At 35.7% G+C, this 20,910-nt stretch overlaps 1 protein-coding gene across 1 annotated transcript in view; it reads left to right on the top strand.

Moving 5' to 3' along the window:
• The window catches only part of ALMS1 (ALMS1 centrosome and basal body associated protein), a 140,294-nt gene that overhangs the window by 72,922 nt on the left and 46,462 nt on the right, over positions 1-20,910 (top strand). The window contains exons 12-14 of the mRNA XM_031467275.2: positions 7,024-7,265; positions 14,485-14,613; positions 18,316-18,486. Coding sequence (XP_031323135.2) covers positions 7,024-7,265; positions 14,485-14,613; positions 18,316-18,486 — 542 coding nt within the window. The remainder of the gene's footprint in view (positions 1-7,023; positions 7,266-14,484; positions 14,614-18,315; positions 18,487-20,910) is intronic.

Here is a 20,910-nt window from a genome sequence, read left to right as displayed (position 1 = left end):
CTCATTGTGATGACAAGCAAGCTGATGGAATTTGTGATAAAGGGTTTAAAATACTTAAGCAAATGTAAGTTCTTGGGGGCGAGGCAGTATGATTTCTCTTAGAGCAGGTTGTATTTGCCTACTCTAGAAGCCTTTAAAGGAATAAATATCTGAGTAAGAGGAAACATCTGAAAGTAGTATATTTATACTTTCAAAGGGCTTTTGACAAGACTTGACATCAAGTGTTTTAAAACACTGAATTTCTCTGAGAAGAATCTTCAGTCATTGAGTGGTACAGTTTACTAATTCCTTATTTATCACATTGGAGATAAGCTGAAGACGAGGCTTTGTGTGGGGATATGTGCACGTGCTGCCTGTCTCCCTCTCTGTTTCCATTTCATGATTCCTCTCAAATATTGAGTATTTGCAATGAAAACAAGGTAACTTCTCAGTGGAGATTCCTGGCAGACATCACTTTAGCCAAATACCAAAGTTAATACCACCAGCAGTACACGTCAACTTAACGTACCCCCTGATGTGTTACCCAACTTCACAGTGTCTGTAGGAATGGAAACCCAGTTTAGGGATAAACGCATTCGACTTATATTACTCAGCCTAATTTTAAGACTGTCATTAATTCAGTTTTACATTAATGAGATGCTTACCGTATGGCTAAGCACATAACCCATTTCCACCTTATAGTTGAGAAGGTAGCACTGGAGAGCACTGGCCTTGGAAAAAAGGGAAAAAATGTTTAATCAATATCCACATGTGGTAGTCATGGCAGTGAGGGACTTAAATATGTTATCTCATTTAATACTTGTGATAACCCTGTGAGGATTAAAAGATTGACAGGTTTATATACAACACTTAAACTCTTCTAAGTGATAAAATGCCAAGTTATTGGAGCTGAATTCCTTGAGTGAGAAGAAAATTATAGGTGATTATAAATATGAATTAATAATAATGTCATTTGTTCAGAATGTACTAAATACCAGGCATTACAGTTGATGTGTGTATCACTTTATACTTAGTATAATCACCAAAGCTAGAGATTATTACTTCAGTTTTATAGATTTTAAGAACCTAATACTTAGAGATATTAAATGTTTTGCCCAGGATTACATGGCCATTAAGTGTTAGAGGTGGCATTTGAACCTAGGTTTGTCTGACACCAGAGTCCACAAATAATTGAAACTATATATACATATACACACTCATGTGTGTGTGTATGCATAAAACAAATGTAAGTATATGTTTTAAACTTTTTTTATTTTGAGATACTTTTAGACTTACAGAGGAGTTGCAAAAATAGTAGAAAGAGCTCCTGTGTAAGTTATCTATTGCAGTGTAATGTATTACCCTGAAATGTAGCAGCTTAAAACAATAAATATTACCCCAAAGTTTCTGTAGGTCATAAATCCAGGCATGGTTTAGCTGGGTTCTTCTAACTCAGGGTCTCTCACAAGGTTACAAACAAGGTATTGGGTCTAGCTGTGTTCCCATCTCCAGGCTTGACTGAGAGGATGTCCTCCAAAACTCACTCACATAGTTGTTGGCCAGAGACATCAGTTTCTTCCTTCCATAAGGCAGCTCACATATGACAGCTGAGCTTCTCTCAGAGTGAGCAAGTGAGAGAGCAAGAGTGGGTGCCCACGACAAAAGCCATCGTCTTTGTAACCTAAGCTTGGAAGTGAATCTTACCACTTCTGCCACATTCCATTAGAGAGAAATGAAATCACCCTTAAGTCAAGGGTTAGGGGTTAAGCAAGGGCATGAGTACCAGGAGGCAGAGATCCTTGCAGGGGTATTTTAGAGTTTGCCAGAATACCCTTTGCTAAAGCTCCTCCTTATATTAGGATTACCCTATGACATCATAACAGTAAAACATTTAACCAAAACTGAGAAATTCTTCATATAAAATTTTAGTAAAATATATAAACTGATTTAGATTTCACCTGATTTTGCCACTTTTCTGTTTCAGGTCCATCCCAGGATCCCACTTTGCATTTAATTATCCTGTCTCCTTGTCTCCTCAACCTTCTCTAATCTGTGGCAATTTCTCAGTCTTTCCTCATTTTTCATGACCGTGACACTTCGAAGAGAATTGATTAGTTATTTTGGAGAAAGTCTTTTCAGTTTGGCTTTGTCTGATGTTGTCTCAAGATTAGATTGAAAGGGGGAGAGTATAGATCAAGTGGTAGAATGTGAGCTTAGCATGCACCAGGTCCTGGGTTCAATCCCCAGTATATCCACTGAAAAAGTAATTAAATAAACCTAATTACCTCCTTCCCAAATAAAATAAAATAAAATAAAAATACATAAGAACAGTGCCTTTAAAAAAAGATGTTATTTATATAAAAAAAGATTAGATGGAGATTATGCATTTTCAGTGCATCTTGTCAGGGAACGCATCAAATTGTTAAGCATTACTGGTGATGTTAACCTTGATCACTTGGCCAAAGTACTTTCTACCAATATTCTCCACCATGAAGTTAGTGTTTTTCCTTTGTAAGTACTAAATATTTGAGGGATACTGATAGACTATGCAAATACCTTATTTCTGCTCAAACTTTGATCACTAATTTTAGCATCCTTCAAGTGGATCTTGCCCATAGCAGTCGTTACGCTGATATTCCAATGGAGTTCCTTCATTATTTCCTTCATTCCTTCTACATTTATTAATTGGCATTCTTCTGTAAGCAAGAACTGTTGTTCCTCCTCCATTTATTTATTTCATTAGTTTTTCATGTGCATCAGTATGGACTCAAGGACATTTATTTCATTCTTTGGATACAAAAGTACTCAAGTTGTTTCAGTTTTAGCTATTAAGAACATTTTCATATTGGCTACTGTACCCTCCCCTAGCTGTGAAATCATTTTTCCAAAGAATTCTTGTTTCTTTCTTTCTTTTTTTTTTTTTTTGAGAATAGGATTTTTTTTCTAGCTTTATTGAGGTAAAATTGACATATAACATAGTTTAAGGTTTACAGTGTGTTGATTTGATACACATATGTTGGAAATTAATTACCATCATAGCATTAGCTAACACCACCATCAGGTCATATAATTATCATTACTTTTTTGTGGTGAGAAAATTTAAGATCTACTCTCAATGACTTTCAACCATATAATACATTATTGTTAATATCATCACAATGCTGTGCATAGATCCTCAGAACTTACTCATGTTCTAATTGGAAGTTTGTACTCTTTGACAAACAAATATTTCCCCATTTCCCCACAACTGGGGACCAGTTTTCTTATTTTTTATTGGTCTGTATTTGATTTTTTAAAATTCTAATTTTCTATTGAGATTCTCCTTATTTTTATCTATTAATCCCTATCTTGTACTCTCAATATATTGATAATCACTTTTGAAGACCTTCTGTGCTAACTCCACTATCTGAATCCCTTGTACATCAGTTTGTCTTGTGTTTTTTCTCTTAATTTTTAGTCATTTTTTCCTGCTTCACAAATTTTATAATTCTTGATTGTGTGGTGGACATTGTGAATAAAAAAATCATGGAGACTGAAGATGCTATTACTTTGCACCAGAGAAGATCTACCCTATTCTCTGTTAATCAGGTGGAATGGCAGGTCACTCCAGTCATCTCAAGAATTTTACTAAGTCAGAGCTGGGTTGGAGCTTTATTTGTCTCATTCTACCTATGATTTTTTCCTGATTTGTGGCCTCCCTGGATTTTTGCTTTAGCTTGACAGATCTTTATTTCCTTAGTAGTTAAATTATGGTGCGTTCTCGGTTCAGTATTTCAGATGTTTGAGCTCAGCTCTTTAGGCTCTTAGCCCTCTCAGCCCTCACAGCTTTAGCAGATGTAAAGGGAGACCAGTATGTATTTGCTGCAGTTACACTTTTTCTGACTCAACTCCCTTCTTGGGGGTGGCATTTCTGGGTTTTTGTTGCAAGCCTGGTAGATCTCTAATTCCTCACTTTTGAAAGTTGTCTCCCTCAGGCATCAGTTAGTTAGCTTCCTGCCTTATGCAGGTTCAAAATCTGGCAAATGTCTTGAGGAGGAGACCTAATGTTTGTCACAGACCCCTCTATCTGGTGGGGCTTGGTTTGTTAGTAGTGCCATGACTATGCAGGAAATTTCACTCTACATTCCTGGCTCAGTCCCCCATCATCCCGTATCATCCTAACACTAAGGAGATGTCCTGCAGGGGAAAATCGACTTGACATTCTGCTAGATTTTACTCCATCATGTCATCAAATTAGTTTATGAAAAGCTCTAGTGATTTCTCTTTTCCAGTGAAGTATGTCTCCCTACACCAAACCCCAGCCCAGAGTCTCTAAATGTCCCTTTCTAGCATACTAGTTGATACTGTTTCTTGATTGCTTCCATAGTTCTATGATTTTTAAACTATAGTTTTTATAATTTATCCAATTTTGTTTACTTGTTGCAAGAGTGATGGCCTGTTGCCACCTACTACAGGCATATTATTATGGAGACATTATGGGTTTTATTCCAGACCACAATAAAGTGACTATCATAATAGAGTCATATGAATGTTTTGGTTTCCCAGGGCCAGTAAGTTTTGTTTATACAGTAGTCAACATAGTGGTCTGTTACGTGTGCAATAGGATTATGTCTAAAAAAATGTACATACCTTAATTAAAGAGTAGACTTCGCTGCTAAAAAATGCTAACCATCATCTGAGCCTTCAGCGAGTTATAATCTTTTTGTAATAGTAACATCAAAGATCACAGATCAGCATAACAAGTATAATAATAATGAAAATGTTTGAAATATTGTGAGAATTACCAAAATATGACACAGACATGAAGTGAGCAAACACTGTTGCAAAAATGGCATCATAGACTTGCTCAACACAGGGCTTCCACAAACCTTCAACTTATGAAAAATGCAGTGTCTGCGAGGTACAGTAAAGTGAAGCACAGGAAAGCAAGTATGTCTGTACATCCTACCTGGAATTGGAAATCTTATTTAGATCATCATTAATTTCTCTCTACATTAAGTTTTCTATTTAAGGTTCTTAACACCTTTTATTATACTTATTATTAGATATTTGATGTTTTGATGGTAGTGTATATGACATTTTTAGTTTTTAATTTTATAATTTTTCAGGTTCCAAAAAATGTGAAATTTTTAAAAAATTGATCTCTTATCTGGCAACTTTTCTAAAAACCTTCTATATTCTAGTAAGTTACCTGTTTTGGACTTTCTATATCCCTAATCATATCAAATATGAAAAATGACAGTATTACTTCTTCCTTTCTTATCTTTATATCTTCATTTCTTTTTTGTGTCCTACTGTTAATGCCATTTAAGACCTTTACTAACATGTTGAATAGAAAAGATAAGAGTTGATAAGAGTTACTTTGTTCCTGATCTTACAGTGAACAATCTCAAACATTTCATAATAAATAGGATGGTGGCTCTGAAGTTTTTTGTAGTTTCCCTATGCTGTGAGTTTTTTGTTAAATTATATCAAATGCCTTATCTGACTATATTGACAATGGTCATATACATTTCCTCTTTTATTTACTGATGTGGTAAATCAAATTGATTGCTTTTTGAATGTTAACTCATCTTGCACTTTTGGAGTAAGCCATCTTGGTAGGAATTCACACACACACGCATTTGATTGTCTAACATTTCTAGGACTTTTGCTTCTATATTCATGAGGGAGATTGGCCTATTATTTTCTTTTCTTACAATTGTCCTTTCAGTTAGTGGATAGTAGGCAGAGGGTAGAGATTTAAAAACCCTTCTGATTTTGTGATATATTATAGCATTACTCCAATATAATTCAGCACAATATTACTGTTTTTAAAAATACACTTTTTTATTTTCGAATAATTGTAGATTAACAGAAAAGATAGAAAGATTGTAGAGTTCCCTTTACCCCCCCCCACTTTTTCCTACTGTTATCATCTTATACTCTCATAATACATTTTTCAAATTTAAGAAGCCAATGTTTATACATTACTGTAAACTAAACCTCAGATTTTATTTTGGACTTCATGTTTTCCCACTAATGACCTTTTTCTGTTCCAGGATCCAATTCACTATATCATGTTCATTTAGTTAGTTGTCAGTCTCCTTAGTCAATTCTGGTCTGTGACAGTTCCTCATTCCTTCCTTGTTTTTCATGATTTTGACAGTCTTGAAGAATACTGGTTTGATATTTTGTAGAATTTTTCTGAGTTTGGCTGATGTTTTTCTCATGATTAGACTGGAGTTATGTATTTGGGTAAAGAATACCGCAGAAGCACAGTGCTGTTCTCATCACATCATAACAGCCGAGTGTGTAACGTCCACATGATGTGAGCCATCATCTCTTGGATAACATGGTGTTTGCTACGTTGCTCCACTAAAAGTTACTATTTCTCTTCCTTTATACTCTCTTCTTTGGAATCCAGTCATTAAATCCAGCCCATACTCAAGAGGGGAGGGAGAGATTAAGCTTCACCTCCTTGTGGGGAGGTGGGTGGTGGCGGGGGGTAAGATACCTACGTATATTATTTGGAATTCTTCTGTTCGGAAGATTTGTCTCCTCTCTCCTATTACTTTGTATACAATCATTTATTTGCTCCATTCTGTTTTAATATGGAGTCTTTATAATTTTTATATGTAATTACAACCTTAAAAACCTCCAGTTCTCCCACTGACATATAAACTTTTTGAGGGAAGGCTTAGTTTCTTGTTTATTTTGTACACTCTATGCATTTACACAGTCCCCTAATTTATAATGGACTTCCAGTAATTTAAAAAAAGGAATGATTGTATTTTCACTTTAACTAAAAAATACCCTTTCTTCAGCTAACTTACATAATAGCATTCTAAATTGAAAATAAAAGTAGATTTTAAAATAAATAAAAGTACTCATTCATGATCACATTGTAATAAGTATCTAAGAAAGTGAAGGGTGCTGCAGAAATAACCATTTGCTTTGATGTATCTCCACAAAATATTCCCTGAAGCCACTTCTGGAATGAAATTAGAGTATTTGATTAGGCAAGGATATGACCTTCTGTGTCCTTTTCTCTTTTTCTTTCAGATCATCACGGGAGATTAAGGCCCCAGTTTCTTCCTTCTCTGGAAAAATGTCTTCTGATGCAGTTACTCAGATAACAACAGAAAGTCCAGGAAAAGCCATATTTTCGTCTGAGATTTTTGTTAATGCTAAAGACCGTGGACATCAAATTCCAGAGACCAGTACCCAGAAGCTGGGCAATGTTCCTGTCAGGTTTGCTTCATCATCTTCAGTACAACAGATTACTGTTTCAAATGGCACTAATGGTAAGAGATGTATCTTTTCTAGTTAGAGTTTCTCTGGATATATGCCCAGGAGTAGGATTGCTGGATCATATAGCAACTCTATTTTTAGTTTTTTAAGGAATTTCCATACTATTTTTCCATAATGGCTGCACCAAATTACATTCTCACCAGTAGTGTAGGATAGTTCTTTTTCTCCACACCCTCTCCAGCACTTCCTGTTTGTAGACTTTTTAATGATGGCTGTTCTGACTGGTGTATCTGTATGCCTTCTTTGGAGAAATACATATTTAGATCTTCTGCACATTTTTGGATTGGGTTTGGTTTTTTTTGACCCCTTGTCTCTCTCATTGGCAAATATTTTCTTCCATTCTGTAGGTTCTCTTTTCGTTTAGTTTATGGTTTCCTTTGCTGTGCAAAAGGTTGGTTGGTTGGTTGGCTGGTTTTTTGAGTCTGTTTTGTAGATAAGTTCATTTGTGTCCTTTTGTATAGATTTTACATTTAAGTGATATATGGTATTTTTCTTTCTCTTTCTGACTTAACTTCACTTTGAATGACAATCTCCAGGTCCATCCACGTTGCTGCAAATGGCATTACTTTATTCTTTTTTATGACCAAGTAGTATTCCATTTTATATACATATACACACATCACATCTTCTTTTTCCAGTCATTTGTAGATGGAAATTTGGGTTGTTTCCATGTGTTGGCTTTTGTAAATAGTGCTGCTGTGAACATTGGGGTACATGTGTCTTTCGAATTACATTTTCCTCCAGATCTATGCCTAAGAGTGGGATTGCTGGATCATACGGTAAGTCTATTTTTAGTTTTTTGAGGAATCTCCGTACTGTCTTCCATAGTGGCTGCACCATTTACATTCCTACCAACAGTGTAGGAGGATTCCTTTTTCTCCACACCCTCCCCAGCATTTATCATTTATGGACTTTTTAATGATGGTGTGCAAAAGTCTCTAAGTTTAATTAGGTCCAATTTACTTATTTTTGCTTATATTTCCAATGCTCTAGGAGATGGATCAAAGAAATATATATTGCTGCGATTTATATGAGAGTGTTCTGCCTTTGTTTTGCTCTAGGAGTTTTATGGTATCCAGTCTTACATTTAGGCCTTTAATCCATTTTGGGTTTATTTTTGTATATGATGTTAGAGAATGTTCTAATTTCATTCTTCTACAGGTAGCTTTCCAGTTTTCCGAGCACCACTTATTGGAGAGACTGTCTTTTCTCCATCATATATTCTTGCTTCCTTTGTCATGGGTTAATTGACCGTAAGTGCATGGGTTTATTTCTCGGCTTTCTATCTTGTTCCAGTAATCTATGTGTTTTTGTGCCAGTACCATAGTGTTTTGATTATTGTAGCTTTGAAGTCAGGGAGTGTGATCCCTCCAGCTCCATTTTCTTTCTCACGATTGTTTCGGCTATTCAGGGTCTTTCGTGTTTATGTAAAAAGTTTTTGTTCCAGTTCTGTGAAAAATGCCATTGGTAATTTAATAGGGATTGCACTGAATCTGTAGGTTGCCTTGGGTAGTATGTCCGTTTTAACAGTATTGATTCTTCCAACCCGAGAACATGGTGTATCTTTCCATTTGTTTGTGTCATCTTCAGTTTCTTTCATCGGTGTCTTACTGTTTTTGGAATATAGGTCCTTTGCCTCCCAAGAGGTTTATTACTAGGTGTTTTATCCTTTTTTTTTTTAGGTTTATTTATTTATTTTTTTGATAGAGGTAGTGGGGATTGAACCTAGGACCTCATGCATGCTAAGCATGTGCTCTGCCACTGAGCTGTACCCTCCTGACTTGTTTTATCCTTTTTGATGTGATTTCCTTTCACTTTCCTTTTATGATATTTCATTGTTAGTGTAAAGAAATGCAACAGATTTCTGTATATTAATTTTGTATCTTACAACTTTGCCGAATTTATTGATGAGCTCTAATAGTTCTCTGGTAGCGTCTTTAGAATTTTCTTTGTATAGTATTGTGTCATCTGCAAACAATGGCAGTTTGACTTCTTTTCTAGTTTGAATCCCTTTTATTTCCTTTTCTTCTCTGATTGCTGAGACTAGGACTTCCAAAACTGTTTTGAATAAGAGAGATGAGAATGGGCATCTTTGTCTTGTTCTTGATCTTAGAAGAAATGCTTTCAACTTTTCACCATTGAGTATGATATTAACTGGGTTTGGTCATATATGGCCTTTATTGTATTGAGGTATATTTCCTTTATGCCCACTTTCTGGAGAGTTTTTATCATAAATGGATGTTGAATTTTGTCAGAAGCTTTTTTTTTGCATGTATTGAGATGATCATTTGGTTTTTATTCTTCATTTTGTTAGTGTGGTATATCACATTGATTGATTTGTGGATATTGGAAAATTCTTGCATCTCTGGGATGAATTCCACTTGATCATGACGTATTATCCTTTTAATGTATTGTTGAAGTTGGTTTGCTAGTATTTTGTTGAGGATTTTTGCATCTCTGTTCATAAGTGGCCTGCAGTTTTCTTTTTTTGTGATATCTTTGTCTGTCTTTGGTGTCAGGATGATGGTAGCCTCATAGAATGAGTTTGGAAGTGTTTCTTCCTCTGCAATATTTTGGAATAGTTTCAGAAGGATGGACATTAAACTCTTTCCTAAATGTTTGATAGAATTCACCTGTGAAGCCTCTGGTCCTAGACTTTGTTGGGAGTTTTTAAATTACTGATTTAATTTTAGTACTGGTAGTTGGTCTCTTCATATTTTTAATTTCTTCCTGATTCAGTCTTGGGAGATTGTCTTTTTAAGAATCTGTCTATTTATTCTAGGTTGCCCATTTTATTGGCTTGTTTTTATTATAGTAGCCTCTTATGATCCTTTGTATTTCTGTTGTGTCGGTTGTAACTTCTCCATCTTTATTTCTGATTTTATTTATTTGGGCCCTCTCCCTTTTTTTCTTGATGAGTCTGGCTGCAGGTTTATCAATTTCGTTTGTCTTTTCAAAGAACCAGCTTTTAGTTTCATTGGTCTTTTCTATTGACTTTGTAGTCTCTTTTATTTATTTCTGTTCTGATCTTTATGATTTCTTTCCTCCTGCTAACTTTGGGTTTTGTTTGATTTTTTTTTCTGGTTGCTTTAGGTGTAATGTTTGGTTATTTGAGATTTTTCTTGTTACTTGAAGTAAGCTTATATCACTATAAACTTCCCTCTTAGAGCTGCTTTTGCTGTGTCCCAGAAGTTTTGGATCATCGTGGGTTGTTTTTTTTTTTAATTTGTCTCTTGGTATTTTATTTTCTCTTTGATTTCTTCAGTGATCCATTGGTTGTGTAGTAGCATATTGTTTAACCTCCACGTGTTTGTGGTTTTTGCAGTCTTTTCCTGTAGTTGATTTCCAGTCTCATAGCATTGGGTCAGAAAAGATGCTTGATACGATTTCAGTTTTCTTAAATTTACCAAGGCTTGCTTTGTGGGTCAGCATGTGATCTGTCCTGGAGAATGTTCCATGTGCACTTGAGAAGAATATGTATTCTACTTTCAAGTGGAATGCTATATAAATTTTAAATAAGTCCATCTGGTCTAATGCGTTAAGGCTTATGTTTCCTTATTGATTTTCCGTCTGGATGATCTGTCCATTGATGTAAGTGAGGTATTAAAGTCCATTACTGTGTTACTGTCAAATTCTCCCTTTATGTCTGTTAACGTTTGCCTTATATATTGAGATTGTCCTATGTTGGGTGCATGTATGTTTACAGTTGTTATATTATCTTCTTGGATTGATCTCTTGATCATTATGTAGTGTTATTCTTTATCTCTTGTGACAGTCTTTATTTTAAAGTCTATTTTATCTGATATAAATATTGCTACAGCTTTCTTTGGATTTCCATGCAAATGTATAAGCCTTGCTTTTGTATGCATTCAGACAGTCTGTATCTTTTGGTTGGGGCATTTAGTCCATTTACATTTAATGTAATTACTGATATGTATGTTCTTATTGCCATTTTGTTTATTGTTTGGATTTGTTTTTGTAAGTCTTTGTTTTCCTTTTCTTCTTTTGTTCTCTTCTCTTGTGATTTGATGACTATCTTTAGTGTTATGTTTGGATTCCTTTTTCTTTCTTGTGTGTGTGTCTACTATAGGTTTTTGGTTTGTAGTTACCATGAGGTTTTGGTATAGCAGTCTACATATATATATGTAAAGCTTTTGATTTCTCCATCAAATTTGAACAAGAGCCTTGCTGGATAGAGTATTTTTGGTTGTAGGTTTTCCCTTTTTATCACTTTAAATATGTCATGCCACTCCCTTTTGCCATGTAGAATTTGTGCTGAAAAATCAGCTGATAGTCTTATGGGAGTTCCCTTGTATGTTATCTGTTGCTTTTCCCTTGTTGCTTTAATCTCTCTTTATCTTTAATTTGTGTCAATTTAATTATAATATATCTAAGTGTGTTCCTCTTAGGGCTAGTCCTGGATGGAACTCTCTGAACTTCTTGGACTTGGGTGACTGTTTCCTTTCCCAAGTTAATTTTTCGGCTGTTACCTCTAAATATTTTCTCAGGCCCTCTCACCCTCTCTTCTCTTTCTGGGACCCCTATAGTGTAAGTATTAGTACACTTGATACTGTCCCCAAGGTCTCTCAAACTATTCTCATTTCTTTTCATTCTTTTTGTTTCTTTGTTTCCTTTCTGTTCTGTGGTTTTGATTTCCAGTAATCTGTCTTCTAGCTCTTAGATGCATTCTTCTGCCTCATTTAGTCTACTATTGATTGGTTCCTTTTAGTTTTTTATTCATTTCAGTTATTGTATTCTTCAACTCTGTTCTTTGTATTTTCTAACTCTTTGTTAAAAACTTTTAACTTCTCTCTCTGTGCATCCATTCTCCTCCCAAGTTCTCTTACCATCTTTACGATCATAGCTCTAAACTCTTTCTCAAGAAGATTGCCTATCTCCACATCACTTATTTCTTCTTCTTGGATTTTATCTTGTTCTTTGGAACATATTCCTCTGCCACTTCATTTTGTCTAAATTTCTAGTTGAATTTTTATGTATATGGTAGGCTAATTACATTTCTTGACCTTGGAGAAGTGGCCCTCTGTAGGACGTGTCCTGTACTTCCCAGCAGTGCACTCCCTTCTTGTCACCCAAGGGCCAGGGACCAGCTGGTTCAGGGGTAGAGTCTGACCTATGTTTTTAGACTGTTCCACAGGCTGTGGGACTGTAGTTCTCTTGCTTCTGGTGTCTGCATCCTGGTGGGTGAGGCTGGTCTAGAGGCTTGTTCAGACATCCTAGAGGGAGGGTCCAGTGCCTGATCACTGGGAGGTGGAGCTGGTGGAGCTGCTGCTCTAGGCATGTGTCTAGAGGTGGCTGGGGGCTCAAAAAGTCTTTAGGCAGTCTGTCTGCTGATGGGTGGGGCTTTGTTATTTATTTTGCCTGAGGGCTCCCAGCACTAGAACCTGCAGGTTATTGGGTGGGACCAGGTCTTGGTGCTAATGACCCAAGCAAGATGTCAGCCTAGAGAAGAGTTCATGCTGATGAATACTCCCCGTTATGTCTGCTACCAGCTTTTATGTCCCCAGGGTTAGACACAGCCTGCCCAGGAGACACTCTCCAAGATCAATAAGTAGGTTCTGGCCCAGGTTCATATGAAGTTGCTGTTTTTGCCCTGAGTCCCAGTGAGCATGAGATTTTGTGTGTACCCTTTAAGAGTGAAGTCTCACCCTTTAAGAGTGAAGTTTCCCCTCAATCCTGTGGCACTCCCGCAGTTAAGCCCTGCTGGCCATCAAAGCCAAATTCTCTGGGTGCTCCTCTTCTTGCTTATGGACCCCTGGGCTGGGAAGCCTGATGTGGGGTTCAGAACTGTCACTCCTGTGAGAGAACCTCTGCAATATAATTATTCTCCAGTTTGTGAGTCTCCCCCTCTGGGGGCATGGGATTTGATTATATCGCAGTTGTACCCCTCCTACCATCTCACTGTGGTTCAGTCTTTATGTCTTTAGGTGTTGATGATCTTTTTAAGTAGGTTCTGTCTTTTTTTTTTTAAGTTGATGGTTGTTCAGCAATTGTGATTTTGTTGTGTTTGTGAGAGAAAGTGAGCTCATGGTCCTTTTACTCCACTATCTTAATCCAGTAATCTTAGAAGTTGTATATTTGAAAATTTGCTTCAACTTTCTTAGCCAAAGTTGCTGATCAACACAAACTTCTCTCCTTTAGTTTAGTACAATGCTCTTGCATGAAGATCATGTAAACCACTAACTTTTGATCTGCATCTTCATTTATTTTCTGAGCAACCACTGCAGGTTTAAATAGAACATTTAGTTCTTGATATTCTTTCTTCTCAATATGTGATGTATATCCAGAGGAAACAGCTATGCCACCACTCCAGTGATGCCAGCCTCTCAACTTCACTGAATTCTTGATAATTAAAAATTTAGTCCACTCTAAATTTTTAACATTAGGAGAAGAGTTAAATACACTTAATCTGTAGTATAACTGTAAAAAAATGTAAAGATGGAAAATAAAGTAAATATTTTATTGTCAATGTAAAGCAGAAAAGCTAAATTCTAAATGATACATACTGTATACAAATATGTAAACAAATAAACAAGAATGATATATAGGAAATACATTAAAATGTTAACAATGGTTATCTTTGAGGGGTAGGAATTTGTCTTTTTTACTTCTATATATTTTCTTAATATTGGGAATTTATACTTTTATAATGGAAAATTTAGTTTGAAAATCTACCACAAAGAAGAGAATTAGATTTATTTTCTGTGACTCTGGAGGCAGGACCTCCAAAGACCAGTAGTAAGGGTTAACAGTGACCAAGTTTGGGTTCAATATAAAATAAATTGTTTCTTAGTTAGAGAGCCAGTTGTATATGTAACAGACTGCTAAAACCTCATCTTCTTAATAAAAGCGACCCTTATCACTATATTTATTTAAGTTGCATCCTGCTGCAATGTCCTCTGTATTTCTAATCTTCCTCAGCATTTTCTAATTTTTTAATATTACTTGTAATTTATTGAAATACTAGATAATTTTCTTATTTAGTATGTTGTTTACTGTGTATCTCCCTCCTCTAGAATGCTAGTGCTCTCGAAGGCATAGATACTTCTCTGTTTAGTTCACTGATACATCCCAAGATTCTTGAAAATTTCCCAAGAATCTTAAAAACTGCTTTGCACAATAAAGGTACTTAATATTTGTTCAGTGAATTAATAAAGGTTTTCTTATTAATTGTTTTGATCTTTATCTCTTTAGACCAACCTTCACTGTTGCCATATAAGCCTTCTGGTACTATGAAGATGTACTATGTTCCACAATTGAAAGAAATTCCTTCTTTGTCTCTGGATTCCAAATCAAACACCACCATTGAGAGCTCACACTCAGGTATTACGCAGAAATTGTTCAAAATTTTATTTGTAGATTGGCTGGTTAATTCTGGAATAACATGTGAAAGCTCAGTGCTATTTAATCTTTCAGTGAAATATGGAATTTTTTATGACTCAGTCTGTGGTTCAGTTAGGTGAGTTATTTGTTTAGATGTACAATGTACACTCAAACATTTAATAAATATTTGAAGAAAACTATATGAACAATTATTTGTTTGGGTTAGTGGACTCCATCTAAGACAAAAGTTTCCAAGTTTCCTCTGTTCACAGTACCCTTAGTGTTTCAATGATAGTCTTTCTCATCATTGCTTGGAATATATATAAATACATGAAGTATTTTTTCAAACACATACTAAGTTATTAGGACATAAAAATACTTACTTTTGATCTAACAGTTTAATAAATAAAAATACAGGTATGTATTTTTGATTTTTTTATTGAAGTACAGTTGATTTACAATGTTTTGATCATTTCTGGTGTGTAGTATAGTATGTATGTGTGTGTGTGTGTATATTCCTTTTCATGTTCTTTTTCATTATAGGCTATTACAAGATATTGAATATAATAGTTCCTATGTTATACAGCAGGACCTTGTCATATATCTATTTTATATATAGTAGTTAGTATCTACAAATCCCAAACTCTCAATTTATCCCTCCCCATCCCTATAGCCCCCTGGTAACATTAAGTTTGCTTTTTATGTCTGTGAGTCTATTTCCAGTTTGTAAATAAGTTCATATGTTGTGATCTCACTATATGTTCATTTAGAACGATATATAACCAGTTTGGCCAGGTTTGGGGTTTTTTTTGTTGTTGTTTTTTGCATATTTTTCTGAATTTTTACAATTACCAGGTTGATTTTTTTTTAAGTGACAAATTTTCAGCTCATGTTCATTTGTTTCTTCAACCAAGAAATAATAAAGCTCTTACTTGTTCCTGGCAGAGACTATACTAGGTGCTACGTGTGTAGGGGTATACAAAATAAAACATGTTCCCTACTATCATGTTCAGGTGGGGAGACAGATATTAAGCAAATAGATACAAATAAGTACATCATTACAAATGATATGTCAAGAAAATAGAGTTCTAAGAGAATTAGAGGATCCAGTTTAGTTTTGGGAGCTCATGAAGACCTTTCCAAAGAAGAAACTTTTAAGCTGAGAATTAGAGGATATGAGTATGTTAGGCAGGAAGGGTGGGGGAGTGAGAGTGTTGTGGTCAGAGGGAACCTCTGGGCAGAGCTCCAGAAACAGAAAAGTTGAGTACATTTGACAGATGAGAAAAGGCAGTGTGGATAGAGCAGAGTGATGGCTAGATATGATTAAAGCTAGGTAGGTTCAAGATCATGCAGGGTTGCGTCAACCATAGTAAGGCGCTTGAATTTTATTCTAGTAGGCAACTGTGGTTGATTTACATTTGTAAATTTTATTGGGGCTGCTATCTGGAGAATAGCAGATAGAATAGATTGTGGATAGAAAGGCAGTGGACCTAGGTGGGAGGGAAGTTAAGAAGCGGAAGTGAGGACATTAGTTAAAGGCTGTTGCAGTGGTCAGTATCAGAGATGGTAGCATCTAGGATTAGAGTGATGATGATAGAGATGGAGAGAAGTGGACACATCTTATTTTTGAGAAATAGTTCCTCCAGGACTTGGTGCTAGACTACAGAGAATGAGAGAGAAGGAGGTGAAAACAATTTTTCTTTCTTTTTTTTTTTTTTTTTTTTTAGTTTTTTCCAGTTTTCTAGAGTAAGCAACTGGGCAAATAAAGGTGCTTTTTACTGAGATGGAGAAGTCTAAGAAAGAAGCAGATTTGGGGAAGATGGTCAAAGTATCTGCTTTAGACATGTTAAAAATGGGATTTCTATTCCTGATCCATGTAGAGTTGTTAAATCTGCAACTGAATGTAGACAGGTTCTGTTTACAGATGATGAGGTTGTACTGAAGGGCCCCAAATAGAAGGTGGCACTGTTCACATCATAAACATACGCTGTTTTTTATGAAAACACACAGGTGGGTATGAAGGTTCCAAATCTCCTGTTAGAGTTCTGGAGCAGTAATTTTACCTCTCTTGCTGCCCCAAATATAAATCTACACTTACACATCCTGCAGCCCTGCACAGATACAGTTAAATAAGTACACATACACTCATTGGTGTAAACACATATATGTGACTGCACTCCCTTTCCGCTGCCTCTCAGCTCCAAGGTTTATTCTCTTGCACATCCACCCACTGCCCTCGGGAACTTAATTATTCTTCCCCACCTAACTCTGAACCTGACAAAGTCCCCTTTCTTGGAAAACAAAGGGTGGTGGTGAATAGACCTTCATGCACAGTTGTTTGTGTTGTACCATAATATATAAAAACTTAATTTTTTATGAGAAAGGGACCTCTTTTTCTCGTTTCTTCCCAAAATGCTATAGAGGCTAGCTGTGTCTTGAATGCTAGAATTCAAACCTCAGAAGAAAGATTCCAGCTAGAGATACACACTTTGTTGGTCATCAGCATATAGATAGTGTTCCATGCATCGAAGATTCATCCAGGAAGAGAGTTCTGACCCCTTGAGAACTCCATCATTGAGAGATTTGGTAGAAGAAAGGACACTAAGCATTTACCAGAGAGGTAGGGAGTTGATAAAACAAAGTGAGGCCACAGAAGCTAAGAAAAAGCTCAGTGTACATATGACCAGAAGGCTTAATTAAGAGGATCCTTGAATTTGTCCTGAAAAATTCCTCATGACTTATTTATATTTGCACTATATTAATGAACTGATACTTACCCAGCTTTTATTGCCACACACATTTTATGTGCTTAGCAAACACATGGAGTATAGAATACCAGATAAGAAAGAAAAAAACGTTTTCGTAGAAGATAATTCTATAGTTTCCACAAACTCTTATGTGTCCAGAGATGTTCTTTTGCCTCTTACATCTGGCATGGATAAACTTCTTATCAGTTCCTATATCAGTGGATATAAGAATACTGAAATATATTTTAAAAGAAAATAAAGTTACTTTCAAATCTCGTACTTCTTTATCACATAAAATTTTCCTTACAGTGTTTTGTATTGTCAGATTAATCTTCCAAAAATGTATCTGATTACATTTTCCCTTTATTAACAAATCCTTAATGATGTTGCATTTCATGTACAATAAAATTTACTTTCTTTTAACTCTTTAGCTTGGGATTCCATGCCCTGCTGAATTTTTGTCCCAAGCAATTATTTTTTAATATCCCCCACCACTCTTTCTAATGAAATCTGTAATCCAGTCTGACCACAAAACTGTCTGCTCTTCTTGTATACTGTTTGTTTTCCTGCCTCTTTATCTTTGCTAATGCCATAACCTCTAACTAAAATGCCTTTCCTGTCTTCCTTCCTTTAAGTATTTCAAAAAGCCTATTTACTTTCCAAGGTACAGTCTACTTTCTCCTCCTCTGAAAACATTCCTCAGCTGAAAATTGTTTCCTTTCTGAACTGATGCTCTGTATGTCTCCTCTTACATCATTTGCTTCTCCACTGTATTGGTGCCATTTTGCAAGTTTCTGTCAGGTTAAGTTTGATTGATGTTTCCTTCTGATCACCCTGGAACACTCCCATTGCAGTGCCTTTTTTATAGAAGTGTTTTAAGAGGTAAATCTTTTGTCTGTTTTCAACTTAATATCTATATTTGTGTTAACTGTACTACTTTCCCATTTTTCTGTAGGATCTAATGATGCCATTGCTCCAGACTTCCCGGCTCAGGTGCTAGGCACAAGGAATGATGACCTGGCAGACACTGTTAACATTAAACATAAAGAGGGGATCTACAGTAAGAGAGTGGTTTCTAAAGCACCCTCGTCAGTGGGGAAAAAACCCTTTCAGAAAGATCATGCAGGTAGATTGGCTTTGTGTATTTTGTGGCTTTTTTTTTTTTCCCATACATCCTATGTGAAAATATTGTCCAGTCTTTCTTTATTTTCCTACTTTGTTATGTACTTTTCTTCTAGCTATTTTATTGGGTGTACGTAAGAAAGAAAATATAAAATCTTTTTTTAACATTTTTTATTGAGTTATAGTCATTTTACAATGTGTCAAATTCCAGTGTAGAGCACAATTTTTCAGTTATACATGAACATATACATATTCATTGTCATATTTTTTTTCGCTGTGAGCTACCATAAGATCTTGTATATATTTCCCTGTGCTATACAGTATGATCTTGTTTATCTGTTCTACATTTTGAAATCCCAGTCTGTCCCTTCCCACTCCCTGCCCCCTTGGCAACCACAAGTTTGTATTCTATGTCTGTGAATCTATTTCTGTTTTGTATTTTATGTTTTTTTTTTTTTTTAGGTTCCACATGTGAGCGATCTCATATGGTATTTTTCTAGGAAAGAAAATATAAAATCTTTTAAAATGTTTAACAGATTTTTGAAAGCTGTAAACTATTTTCACTACGGGAAATGTTTCAACTTTTGAAATGAAATGATATCCAATTAAGTATGTTTTAAAGACTAAAATCCGTAGAAAATCTTGATTAAAATGCCTCATGAATTTATCTGTCAGATAGAGTAAACAAGTATCTTATAGGCTGGATTCTCCAGAAAAGCGTATGGCTCACATGGTGTTTTAAACTTTTGCTGCCAACATTTCAAAATAAGATTTTGGGTTTCTGTTGAAAAGTCAGAATATCTGCTTGTACTCACCTTGTGCAGTTATAAGCTGCTCCTGAGGCATGGCCATACTCTGTAGAGGACATGCATTCTCCTCTTTGCTTCAGTCCCCACAACTCAGACCCAGTCTTTTTCATTCATCCACCTTGTCTGTCTGGCCACTGTGGATATTTGAGTTTTCAACCTTATCCCCAGGTATAGGCCCCACTGTTCAATAAAAGCTTTTAATTTTTAGGGATCTGCATGATTTTTTCCTCTGCATCACTGACATTGTGCTTCTTTAGTTGATATACAGTAGTATTTATTAAGTGAAAATTCCAGGAGCCGCTGAAAATTCTGCATGTATAATTGCCTGTGTTGCTTTGTTGCATTTACGGTTTTTTTTGTTCCTGTGCATAGCTGTTAGCCAAACAGGAGCTACTAATCCCTGGACAGTATTCAGACACAGGGTGGCTCTACGTTCCAGTTTTGGTATAGTGCTAATGACTTCACGTGATGGTGTTAATGCTGTCATAAGGAAACCAAAAGAAAGGCTGCTTATTAAAATGCACACATTTATTTGTATAGATAACTTTTTGTTGCACCGAAAAGCACATTGAAGTCTGCTTGTAAGTGCCTTTTGAAATGAGAGAAAAGAAGCACATCTGCCAGTTAACATCAAGTCTACCAAGGAAATCAAAAGGCAGAAGTCATACATGAAAACTCTCATATACTAGCTGTGTGCTAATGGCAGTTGGGTCCCACTGTCAGACACTTGAGACGGGGTGGATATGGAAAAACTGACAGGGAACAAAATGATAGACTAAGGGAACTCTGTCAGAAGTCTGTGCAGTGAACTTACCAGCTATAACTCACCTCTAGGCCACATTTAGTAAGGATGCTATATTTGAAATAAAATCGGGCTTTGTTACCTGAGGGACCCCTGTAACCTCCCACTTGTTATAGAGACCTACTATTTCTATCATTGTTGGTCTACTGCCAAACTTTGCATCACTGACCCGCTACCTCACACTATATACCAACATCAATTCCATATACTTTGTAGATTTAAATGTGAAAGGGATAGATAGATAGATAGATAGATAGATAGATAGATAGATAGATAGATTAGATAGGTAGGTAGGTAGGTCGATCTATCTTCTGTAAGGAAATACAGAGGAGTATGTCCTTATAATCTTGAAATGAGAAAAGACTTATTAAATTGGATTTCTTCCCCCACGGTCCCAAAATAATAGCCATAAAGGAAAATATTGACAAATATGTCACATTAAATTAGTGTATTCCACCAAATAAGAGAGTGAAAGGCAAGGCACAGAGTGGAGAAGATATTTACAATACATAGTTCACAAAGGACTTACATCCAGAATATAAAAAGAACTCATATAAATCAATGAGAAAAAGGTAGTCAATCCAACTTGAAAAAAGGGCAAAAGACTTAAAATAGGTACTTTATAAAAGAGAATATCCAATAGCTGATAAACATATGCAGCATATTCAACTTAAGTCATCAGTAGGGAAATGTAATGACAGTATCTCTGCATACCTATTAGAATAGCTGAAATGAAAAAGATAATACCATGTTGGTAAGAATATAGAACAATAGTACTTATTCACTGCTGGTAAGAATATAAATTGGTAGAGTGATT

This window comes from Camelus dromedarius, chromosome 15 (assembly GCF_036321535.1).
Source record: "Camelus dromedarius isolate mCamDro1 chromosome 15, mCamDro1.pat, whole genome shotgun sequence".
NCBI classification, from domain to species: Eukaryota; Metazoa; Chordata; class Mammalia; order Artiodactyla; family Camelidae; genus Camelus; species Camelus dromedarius.
This window is presented reverse-complemented; position numbering and strand designations above follow the sequence as displayed.